The 11,741-nt window shown below is 53.7% G+C and overlaps 3 protein-coding genes across 3 annotated transcripts; all 3 read left to right on the top strand.

Moving 5' to 3' along the window:
• Nucleotides 1-922: 922 nt before the first annotated feature.
• G647_04605 (uncharacterized protein) lies at nucleotides 923-1,848 on the top strand (the record flags this gene model as incomplete). Its single annotated transcript, XM_008728946.1, has 2 exons — nucleotides 923-1,146; nucleotides 1,191-1,848. 2 exons carry the CDS (start codon nucleotides 923-925, stop codon nucleotides 1,846-1,848), a joined length of 882 nt encoding a protein of 293 aa, XP_008727168.1.
• A 2,243-nt stretch (nucleotides 1,849-4,091) lies between these two features.
• Nucleotides 4,092-5,757, top strand: G647_04604 (uncharacterized protein; the record flags this gene model as incomplete). Its single annotated transcript, XM_008728945.1, has 2 exons — nucleotides 4,092-4,202; nucleotides 4,258-5,757. The coding sequence occupies 2 exons, from the start codon at nucleotides 4,092-4,094 to the stop codon at nucleotides 5,755-5,757; spliced, it is 1,611 nt and encodes a 536-aa protein (XP_008727167.1).
• Nucleotides 5,758-10,440: 4,683 nt separating this feature from the next.
• On the top strand, nucleotides 10,441-11,440 carry G647_04603 (uncharacterized protein; the record flags this gene model as incomplete). The annotated part of the gene is made up of 2 exons (XM_008728944.1): nucleotides 10,441-10,986; nucleotides 11,039-11,440. 2 exons carry the CDS (start codon nucleotides 10,441-10,443, stop codon nucleotides 11,438-11,440), a joined length of 948 nt encoding a protein of 315 aa, XP_008727166.1.
• Nucleotides 11,441-11,741: the final 301 nt, after the last annotated feature.

Genomic DNA, 11,741 nt, shown 5'->3' with positions numbered 1-11,741 from the left:
GATGTGAGAGAGGCAAGATGTGAGAGAGGCAAGATGTGAGAGAGGCAAGATGTGAGAGAGGCAAGATGTGAGAGAGAAGTCCTCGATACGACAAGATGTAAGAGGGGTCAACTGAAGAAGGATATTCGACAGTTAGAAGTGAAAAGGAAGTGAATTGTGTAGAGGCCTGGACGAAGAACATGTGAAAGAGGACCACATGTCGATGGTCGTCGATGGCACCATGTCTCCTGTCCATGAGATAGTGAGGAGCAAGGAGGGAAATGTGTTGAAGACATTGATATCTTTGCCCTCTGGTTGCGTGGATTTTGAGAAGAGCTGTCGTTCCACGGAGCACTCGAACCAGATGCAGTCACAGGCGAGTCAGACGCAAGGTTAGGCTGAGTACAGATGCACAATATCGAAGAGGGGCATGTGATCTTCTCACTCGACTATGCCCTCAATAGGAAGAGCACAGATACTGATGGTCAAGTCGAATTTGCCCAATGCTGAGAGCAAAGTGAGAGGCACAGAGCACAGAGAGTGAGAAGCCACTTAACGATAGACCCGGGGAAGTGGCTCGAGTGGTTAAACCCTGTCCGGCTTAGCGTCTCGGCGCAGACCATTCGCTGTACTGCGGCTTCGACGTCAGAGTGAGTCTTGGACTCCAGCTCTGCCATTTTCCTTCTTGGTGAAGCTATACACGTAGAGCATCTGCATCAAGGCGATGCGATGCACTCGAATTTCGCGGCCGTCGCTGTCACACAGGCCAATCAGATTTAGGAGTACCCATCTCTGGTCGGAAAGATGGCGCGCCGACAGACAACGCCATCGACCGCTGGGTTTCCAGAAACGAGATTTTGGATTAGGATCAATTCCGGCTCTTCTGGTGCCACCGGCGGTGTTTGGAGGGCTGCTTGTGACACTATGGACGTACAAATGCTTGATGATGGTCATCTTTCAGAACAAGATCATTTACATGCCTTCAGTCCCGCCGTTCTCGAGATCAGAACGAGTCGACGACTATGCTGCCCAATGCAGACCCGTGGAGTGGGTGGAGAGAGATTTGACGGCGGCTGATGGTACGGCACTGAAGCTTTTGGAAGGCTCAACCGTTGCTTCAGTTGACTCTGACGTGACCGAGCATGTAGTTGTCATATATTTCCAGGGGTAAGAAATTCATGTCGAGGTTGTTCCTTTCTGATTGTAGCCAGGAATGCATCCTCACTGCCCCCGCGGCTTCCGTATCTATCGAATATACTAAAGAGGCTCGCTAGAGACCCAGGAGGACGCAAGTACACGATCGTCGCGTTGTCCTATCGCGGATACTGGAAATCCAAAGGCAGTGCTTCCCAGGCCGGAATTGAGCTCGACGCTGAAGCCACTTTGACATGGGTACAAGGACGGTACGACTGTGGGCGAACCAAGATTGTCGTGTGGGGACAGTCCATTGGTGCAGGTGTTGCATCTGTGAGCCTGGCCAACCTGCTGAGAAATGGCCAGGACAACCTTCGGCGGTTCTCCGGTCTGATTCTTGAGACTCCCTTCGTAGACCTGAAAAGGATACTTGTGGCTCTGTATCCGCAAAGGTTCCTCCCTTATCGGTATTTGACGCCTTTCTTGCGGTCGACGTGGGATACCAGAACGGCACTACGTCGGGTCGGAGCGAGCAAACCAACCCTGAAAGTGTTGATTTTGGAAGCAGGCAATGACGAAGTTGTGCCTCCTGGGCAAGCCGAGACCTTGGAAGGAGTGTGTATCGAGGAGCAACTGGAAGTCGACCGGAAAAAGGTACCAGGAGCCCTACACACGGAGGTCATGGTGAAGGGCCAAGGACAAAACCACATTGTGAAATTTGTTCAGTCGCTTTAGGTGCGTGGAAGGTCGATTGTACTGGATCGTCATCTGGCTGTCGGTGACCAAAGACAAAGCATATTTGGTATAAACCAGACCAGGCGCCGCCCTGACTGTGGTCCCGTTCCGCCTTTTGATAAATATCGTCGGCGGCCAACAGACTATCCAGCCAAGCCGAGGTGTTCTGCAGCGCCTCAACTTCCGCGGCCGTCGAACTCTTTCGAAGGTCCCATCGCGGATCTAAAAGGGCGTCGTGCTGTCCCCCGCCTTCAAGTACATAGGCTTGCAATTTTGGCAGTCTGGCTCCTCTCAAGGCAGATTTGATCTCGAAGATACGTGTGACTTCCCAGGCTGACCGTGCGCCAGACATATACACATGTACAGTCCGTGACAATGACAGGTTCGATGCGGCGTTCAGTACGTTGGAGAGGCCATCAACGTCAGTCCTCGCTCTCCGTAACCTCGTCATTAGCCGACGAGACAAGTAGATTTCTCGTACCGCTGTATTGTCGGCGAGCCAGCGAAGAAGCGCCTCGTACGCCTCGGCATTGATAGCGTCGGGTTGACCGCTGAAGACCCGCGCCACTCTGACCCGCTGTAGATGGCGTTGCGGACAATCCGCAAACAGAACGTCTAGCCCAAAAGCAAGATTGTGCTTCGGACAGTTGCTGTTTAACGAGTCGAACATGTACGGTGGCGGACGCAAGGGTGCTATGTTGAGAATGGCGCGAGAATAAAAGGAGGCCGCAGCCTCCTCAGATACTGCTTTGTTGGCCCAGAACAGGCTTGGAAGTCCCGTGGGCTTCTCAGCGTCTGCCCATGCTGGGTCTGAGATGTGCTGAACTTTGAGCTGTTGGGCCGGCAATACCAGATCATAGATTTGTTGCCGAAGCTCGAATGGAAAATCGAGGAAGCCGATCATGACGAAGAAGCATCAAGTTCGAATGGAAGACTGGGAGGCAAGCTTGGTGAATGCTTCGAATTCAGGTGAGGGTATTCGACATGGCGGGACGGAGCATACGGAATACGAGGTACACAGTACGGAGACACTATGGACCGGGACTTTGCGCTACCGGCCGAATCTTGATAAAACAGAACTTCTCCCCGTATATCTGGCCCGTCTCGGGCCGGACACTTGAAGAAAGACCCAGAGCAGACCATATCTAGAAGGTTTAATCGATAGAAGTACAATGCGTTGGAATTCCGTTTTACAGTTGGATCGCAGCAGAGGCACGTTTCCAAGCCTCGAAAGCCCCGGCGGGCCAGGAAACATGTTGTCATGGACCTCGACACCGGCCCTGCCCGGAAACCAGGACTAGAGGGAAGGGAACAAAGAAAGAGCACACGTTTATGATAGACATTTCTCTGTGACGGAATGGTGGCGGCAAGGTTGCTGTCACTTCTGTCAACCTTGGGCAGCAACCTTGGCTGCCCCAGGGTTTGGATGCGCCGTGCTACCCGCGGGCTTCGCACATGATTTAAGCGGAACAGGGTCGCGACAGACCTTCGATACCTCTGAGGGACCGCTCAAGGGGCCTAATTACTTCGTCCTGCAGCGGCCTTTGCCTAGGTCTAGGCACCTGTGCACGGTACGGAATACTCGTACCGTTTCCGGGCACCTTCTCGCCCCTCTACCCAATGGGGGAGGTTGTGGGCCAAAGTACCTTGGAGAAATGCACCGCTGTAGAGAATTCCATTCGCAGGATTAGGATGAAATCCACCAGTCAGATGGCTGTTGCAGGTGAATGCCTGGAAGGCAGCGATAATCATCTGCACGATGACGGGCAACAATGAGCACTCACCCTGCAGATGGGCGAGGTTCCCTGGACTGACTAGTGGTACCAAGAGGACGGCAGCTTGCAAGCAGCACGAGAATATTGCGGGGAGGTGACAAGTTGAATTGTGGCACAGTCAAGCGGTGAAGCACACGGGCAGCTTGCATGAGTCTCCCATGACCATCACGTCCTCGTCTTTGAACTCACCCTGCCGACCATTGACTCTGGTCATTACCTATCTAGACTCATCATACACCCACATCTTCCTGAGGCATTCGGACTGCACCTTGTGCTCTCGGGGTCTCCTGCGATCAGCTCGTATCTTCACCTGACATCCCACGAACTTCCTTATTATCACCGCAGCGTTTGTCGTTCCTGCGCACGACTGAGTTTGGGCGGCCCGACGATGAGAGCGACACACAGCGGCATTGAAAGCAAAGAATCACATGCTGTGACAGTCCGCAGCACCAGGCGTCCCTCACGAAGATGATGGATCAGCAGCAGGCTGCTCCTGGCTTCTGGAGGTACTTGATCAATCCAGACAAGAGCGCTACACCTCAATTTGAACAGCTATGCGTGGGGATCGCAAAAGTCATTGTAAGTCGATGAGCAAGAAATGCGCCTCGCGACTTTGGCTAACCACCGGCCCAAGGCGACTCTCGAACCAGGGCCCAACAGCGAATTGACGCCCTCACGTCTGGCCGCTTTCTACCGAGCCGTGGGCGGTAACTACGACTCCCTCTTCCTCAAATCCTCCGACCATGCCCTCTCCTTCATGTTCCAAACCCTCGGCTGCTACCACTCCTTACAACCCACTCCCAGTCCGTTCGAGACTCCCCGAATTCCGTGCCTGACGCCAATCGGCTTTGCGCGATGGCAAACTATCCAACTTCTGCTATGTCCAGAGGAGAATGTGGGCTTCGTCCAGAAGGCCGTACAGTTATGGAAAGTGCCCACGCCAAATGGTGGCACCTATCCCACATACATTCCCAAAGAGATGTTTCCTGACAGACCAGACGAGGCCATGGAAAAATGGTACAGGATGGTGACCGGCAAGCTGAACCAGCAAAATTACAACCTGCGCCGCATCAAGAACTCCCCCTATCAGTCCCCCCATCCTGAACCTTACGACCCACGAGATGGCTATTTCTCTGGAGCTCAAGATGGGCGGCCAGCAAGACCCTCGCGAAGCAGTTCCCGCGATGACGATCAATTGGCAGCCATGTATCGTAGACGAAGTAGTGTCCCCGACTTCCCTTCTCCGCCTGGTGATAGAGGGTCGCATTGGGATCCACGAAGTCAGCAGGAAGCCAGAAAGGCTCGGAGTCACTCGGCTCAGAGATCATCGCCCAGGCCACCGACGCGTCAACGATCTCAAACCACTACCGGACAACCTGGCCATCACAAGCCATCATCAAGCAGTCCATCGAGTCGCAGGCACGAGACTGCTCCACCAGAGCCATCAGGACGACGACCACCATCTGGGTACAACATGGCATACCGCTCTCCAGCGCGCACTCCCTCGACGGTTGATGAAGACACTGGCAGCGAAGGGAGCTCAGAGGCTTCACAAGCGGGCCGACATCATCGCAAATCCGATGAGGACAGAAAGACTCGTCGTTCTTCCCTCTGGCCGCCCTCGTTCTTGCGGTCGTCACACAAGCGGCGTCATTCGTCAGATGCAGGTTACCGTGCCCCCGGTGCTCGATCGCGGCCACCACAACCGTTACGGCCAGAATACTACCCACCTCCTGCGACGAAACCTGCACCCCAGCCACAAGCACCACTGTATCGAGGGTCTGGCGCAGCTCCACAATGGCGAGATCCAAACTGGGACAATGAAGCGCCCAGTTCGACACCTGGGACGCCCTTACAGACACAGATGGATCCACGCGCCCCATCCATTCGCTACCCTGACCAACAAAGCTTCGAGCCGCTAACAAGAGAAAGTAGCAGCGGAAGCGATCATAGACACAGGTCCTCGGATTGGGAGAGAGGCAATTCCCACAGACGGCAAGTCCAGCCTCCTCCAAGGATCGCGACCATGACGGGAGTGTCGGGGAGAAAGTACCCGACTCCGACAGACGCTATGAGTCCAATTGAACGTCATCGGACTCATCCTCACCGTGGGAATGTTTCCGCCATGGTTTGAGGCTGAAGATATCATAGCGCCAGTCACATGGACAAAGCCGATACTGCCGGACCAGTACACGCGAGCAACACTGTGACCTGTTGGAGAAGCGTAATCTGGGAAGCACTGAATGACTTGATGAAAAAGACACGAACGTGACGAAAGAATGGGACAATGCAGGAAGCAAGGTGTTCGGAAAAGGTTGATATGCCTGCTCCACTTATACAAGCAACGGCCTCGCGGCAGAAAAAGAGCTGGATCAAGCTCGTACAGTGAGGGCGGATGAGTCACGGCCATAATTGTTCTCTTGCCTTCATGTGCTTTACATACAAACACACGTTGGATAGCCTGACATTCTCAATTCAATCGAAATATTTTGCCGCCTACTCTTCCAATCTTTGACGATCTGATGGTGCACTTTTCCTGGTACCCCGGCATCAACTTGTTCTTCAGCCTTGTCCTTCACCCCACTATTATTTCACCTCTACTGTTTAACCCCTTTAATGCCAGAAGTTGACTTTCAAGCCAGAGACTATGAGGATCTCCAGTGACCAGAAAACCTACAGAGACCATGAAGACCTCCAGTGACCAGAAGACCTACAGAGTCCATGAGGACCTACAGTGACTGGTGCTGGCAATACTAGAGACCGGCAGTTCCTCCTCAGCATATCCTCTCGAACACGTTCCCGTCCCTTCCCATCAATGGCAAAGGCTCTAACCGTTTAACGTGCGGTACTTGGACTCTCATCTCACATTGACTAAGTCACTCCCTCACTGAATCATCATACCGATGCCGCTGCAATTGTCGAGAGGATCCTCACCTCTTGCGTTCGTTTTCCTAAGTCATTCCTGTTTCGAGTAGTCTTGCGTTGAATGACGGCGCGGCGAAGCCTGCAATTGTCGAGAGGATCCTCACCTCTGATATCGGTTTCCTAACTCAGTCCTACTTCGGATGCACTGGCATCGATATAATGATGGCGGACGAAACTTCTGCCGTTTGTCGAGAATCCTCTCCCCACGCGCTGGCGAGTTGAACATGTACTGTACCTAGATGATGGTTCTTCTCTTCCACGCGAGTTGAAGACACCCTTGACATACCACAAGTAATGAATGACACGATTTGCTGTTCTTTTGCTTGTCTCTTTCGTAATACAAGACCCTGTTGCAGCTTCTGTTCGTTCCCTTTCACTCTGTTCTTTCCCACGCCTTCGTCACGACGCGAGATTTGGTTTCTTCGTCTCCGGTTGGTGCCGTGGCAACTGGTTGGTTAGTAAGTTAGCTAGCCGGCGGTGCCTAAGTATCCTCAACGAACGCGTCCGTGCGGCTGAGAGGCTTGCTGGGTGTACTGTTCCGAACCGCTAGGCATTGCTGCCTTTGCCGCCATCACCATCATGGCAGACTAGGTTGAGTAGATGCGAGGGATGGCGAACAAGAAAGTCGCGCAGATTGAGATTTTCATTAGAAACTGCTTTATGGAAAGGTATAAGGAAGGAAATCGGGAAATAAATGTCTGGCGTTCACTCGGTCTTGTTTCATAATGAATGAGGGTCCTTTCATCGAAGTAGACGGACAGGCCAATAGTGCGTCTTGATGTACGTGTGCATTGGGGGGAGGCTACCCACGACGGTGAACAGCCCTTGATCAGCATTTACGTACTATACCATACCATACCTTACCTTACGGGAGACTACTCTCGCTAACGATAATCGCTGGCTGGCTGGCAGGTCGTTTTGAACTGAGGTCGTCTAGAGATCCGGGATCGAGAAGACTGTAAGATGAGCTGAATCTGGAGCATTTTTCAACCAGCTTGGGAGGCGTGCCCTATAGATAGAGCAGTGCATTAGCTATTACAATGAAGGGTAGCTCAAGAAGTCGCACGGGTCGCAGCTCATGAAGAGTCATGTCCTTTAATTAATTAATGAGATACCTGAGTTCTGTGGAAGCTGTGAGCAGGATCTTCAGCCTTGCGCGGGGAGGAATGAGCCTTGCCGATCCTAGCTGCTGGTGTAGAACCCGCCAATGGTGCCAACACCAGCGTGGAGTTGGGCGTACGCACCAGCGAGGGTCTCGTTACCCTACGGTGGATGCGAAAGCTGGTGCTGAAACCACATCATGACGGCGCATCTGAGATGTAGCGAGTAGATGAGCATTCTGGGACGGGAGTCTCTGTCGTAATGATAAGCACTTAGTAAGATCTGCTATTAAATGATACAAACAAGAGCTCAATAATCACGCAAGGTGCAAGGTAGATACGATCACGTCTTGTCGGGTGCGAGTTTTGAACGTTGGGAAGCAATGGTAAAGCGGAAGCTGTCGATGTGCGAAGCCAACTTGGTAGGCGTATGGAGTTGAGAGAGCCGGTACGCACTGCCTGCCCGGGCCGCATGGACTGCATGAGGAATGCTCAATTCCTGAATGACGATAGACTCATCAGTCATGCAGGGGTTGAGCATGAAGCATGGCTGCTCTAATGCAGGTACCACGAGGAGACATAAACATGCTTCAACGAGGACCAACTCGATACCCCAGGGATGAAGCCTGTTGTCATTAAAAGGCGAACAAGCGCAGGTCCTGGGGGACGTGGACCGCTTGCATGTGGACGAAGGTAGCAACCCGTACGAGTACCAAAGTAACTGGTGGAGGGAGATAGGGTCGCCCAAGACGGTCTGCCACTGGTGCCCTAATATTGCTGAACCCGCATGTGTTTAAGTAACCCGAGAAAGTCTCTATTATGGTCCTCGGGCGTGTTGGAAGAAGGTGCCTAACAATCCACGATCAGGGGACACGAGGCGAGTGCAACGGCAAGCTGGGCGTCAGCGAGAAGACTCGGTCTTGATTCCGTGCTTGAAACCTGGGCCTGTGACTAGCGGCGTTGTGGGCGGCAGGGAAGAGGTGTAGGAGCGCCCGCAAAAGTCGCCGAGACGCACCTTGCTTTGAGGTAAGAGTCGTAAACAATAGGCACAACCGCCTTCCTGACTCGGCGGCTCTAGCTGCAAGCCCGATGCGCGCCGGAGCTGACTGAGTACAGTGCCTGGCAAGCCCAACAACGATTGGGGTACGGCGGCTGGGCGCTGATTTGTCGGAGAGGCCCTAGAATTGGGGGTCGAAACTTGGACCTGTTGGTGACCGTCAGCAGCATCTTCGCGGGCGTCCTAATTCCCAGGTCTTGCGCGGTCTGGCACCTATCTGGCAGCCGTAGGCATCACTAGAGAGCCAGTCTGACAACTGAAATTTGCTTGGGGTGGTTGGCTGCCTAGAAGCGCTTATGCAGGCGCTCGTGGGGCATCGATGATCACAGTGCGAAGTTGGAGGGTGGTCTGACTGCCGGCTGCTCCGTTGTGATCCCGATCGATTGCCCTCCCAACCACCCAGCTGGATTTTAGAGGGCACCCGTCAAGTCTACTTGTGCGCAGCTTGTCGCCACTTGTGCGCCTTCAACAGGGACTTTTCATTCTCGAAGAGCCTGAAGTAGAGCACAGCAGCTCACAAGCAGCAAAGTAGTGCAAGCTCTCCAGCAACCCATAGAAGATCTATCAGCGGACGGAAAGCGCGCATTCAGCATAAGCGACGACTTGAAGTTGTCAGACATTTGCTAAGCTAGGCTAATCAGGCGCCGCAAAAGGTGCGTGCAATGGCAGAGGAATGCTATGGGGGATATCGAAATTCAGTCAAAATCGCGTGCTCCCCCCAAAGCTCCGTCGCCTAAGCAGATCAGATCCGTCTGTCTGTCTCTCATCGGCAGTGAAGGAAGCCCGGGTTCAGGACGCCTAGTACGAACGAGCCTAACTAGGCTGCTTTGGGGTTGCAGAAAGAGCAGGGTGTGGTGTAAACAACCCACGAGTTGTCGCAAGAATAGGTGAACTCTTTCACTCAGAGGCGAATGAAACTGAACTTTAGAGAGCTTGGAGCCGGGACAGTGCAGCAGATGCACGCAGGCACGCCCAATAGAAAGCCTGAAGGCACGCTTAGCGCCTAAAACAGGCGGTGGCAGTGGAGCTTGCAGCACACCGAAACGAACGTTCGCAGGGAGGCACACAGAGCATCCCGGCCACCCTCAGAGGCGCGAGAGGAGCGAGAGGGGAGAAAATGGGGAGAGCTGGCTGCTGGCCGTGATTGAAGCTGCGGCTGCGTTCCCCCCTGCCCAGTGGGTTGATCCAGCGGCTCTCTCCCGGCTCGCTCGCACCACTTAAACAAGCCGTCCCCCACCGACTCGCCCGTTTCTCTTCCACTCTCGCTTTCTTCCACCACCAGGAATCGTTCGCGTTTCCTTGCTTCACTCTGCCCGCCACCCATCCTTTAGTTAAAGCGCAGCCTTGCAGACGCCCGCGCTCATAGGTGCCTATATCATCAACAACAGATAGTCTCTCTTATCCGAGCAGCCATTTAGGGAGCTTACCATGGCAAAGAAGACGCAGCCGCCGCCGCAGGACCCTGAGTCCGCCACAACCCAGGTCAATATTGCTGATTTCCAGCGCACACGGGATTCGGTACGTGGATAGATTTGGTCTATCGCCTATTTTGCATTTGCTTCACCCCATCACCACCAACGCGTCTCTGCACCCTGGACCCCGCGACGAGGCTCTGCTCTGATTTACTTTTACCCTCACCACTCTTTTGCTATATCCCCTCCGCATGTCAACCTCGTCGTCGCCGCACTTCCACCAAAGATTGAACACAATACCCCACACACTCAATGCCCTCAACATGCCTTCAACCGAGCGGCTTCGGTGGGGAAATGGTCTAAACCACGCTGCTATCGCTTGTGTCAATGCCCTCACAGAGGATCTCAACGCCCTCACCCACCAAGTCTATCGGCTGCAAAACTCTCCACAAGCATTTGCTGACGAGTCGCCTCAGGTCATTGTTGCTCTTGCAACTCTCCAGCACTCTGTCCAAGATCTTTCCCGCGCCTACATTCAACATGCCAACACGGTGCTCGCCCCAGGTAAACAAGGCTTGACTCCCATTGACGCCAACCTCACCAACATCCTCACGGAGTCTGGTCTTTTGACCGGCCGGCCTGCCGAGGCTGTTCCACCTCCCGTCGAGGCAGACACCGATGGCAAGAAAAAGCGCAAGAGGACACCACATGATCCAAATGCGCCTAAGCGTGCCCTCACTCCCTACTTCCTCTACATGCAGAGCGCTCGCGCAACCATCGCAAAAGAGCTTGGTGACTCAGCGAAGCCTAAAGAGGTCGCAGATGAGGGCACTCGCCGGTGGACCGAGATGAGCCCAGGTGAGAAGAGTGTATGTGTTGCGACCCAGCCCTGTTGCCATGTACCAGCTAATCGCATTTCAGGTCTGGGATGACAAGTATCAGAAGAACCTTGCCGCCTACAGAGTCAAGATGGCAGCATACAAGGCTGGGCAGCCCGTGCCTGACGATGAGACTGCAGCGCGTCTAGTCGAGCTTGGCAAAGCACCTGAACACGTCGCTGGCATCGACGCCGAAGCAGAAACCGAGGAAGAAGAGGCAGTTGAAGAAGAAGAGGAGGAGGAAGAAGCACCTCCGCCAGCTCCAGAGCCAACACCCAAATCGAAGCGTCGCAAGACCAAGGAAGCTGAACCTACTCCCAAGCCCACGCCAAAGGTGGAGGCGAAGTCACCAGAGAAGGAGAAGAAGACCAAGAAGACCAAGAAAGAGGCTGCTGCTCCAGCGTCGTCTGCCAAGGCAGAGAAGTCGAAGAAGTCGAAGAAATAAAGGCTCAAGTACGGAGTCTTTGATGTGTGTGGTTCTACATGGATGCGTGGATATGATCACTTTCATTTTCTTGTCGGTCTGAAAGAGTCCAAGTTCGGCTCTTGTTTTGCAATGGATGGGTCCCTGTTCATAACGAAGGCGTCTTCTTCCGGTGCAACGAGGCAGAGTTGTTATGGTAGTAAGAAGAAGCGCGAATGTCAATAATGACGCATCAACCAAACAAAGTTCCTGTCTTGGTGTCTTCTCCGCATCAGGCTGAGCTCGTCGCCAGCCGCCAGCGCAGAAGGAAGCTCGAGCACGA

Source organism: Cladophialophora carrionii, assembly GCF_000365165.1.
Source record: "Cladophialophora carrionii CBS 160.54 unplaced genomic scaffold supercont1.3, whole genome shotgun sequence".
NCBI classification, from domain to species: domain Eukaryota; kingdom Fungi; phylum Ascomycota; class Eurotiomycetes; order Chaetothyriales; family Herpotrichiellaceae; genus Cladophialophora; species Cladophialophora carrionii.
Note: the sequence above shows the minus strand (reverse complement) of the source record. Positions and strands in the feature narration are given on the sequence as shown.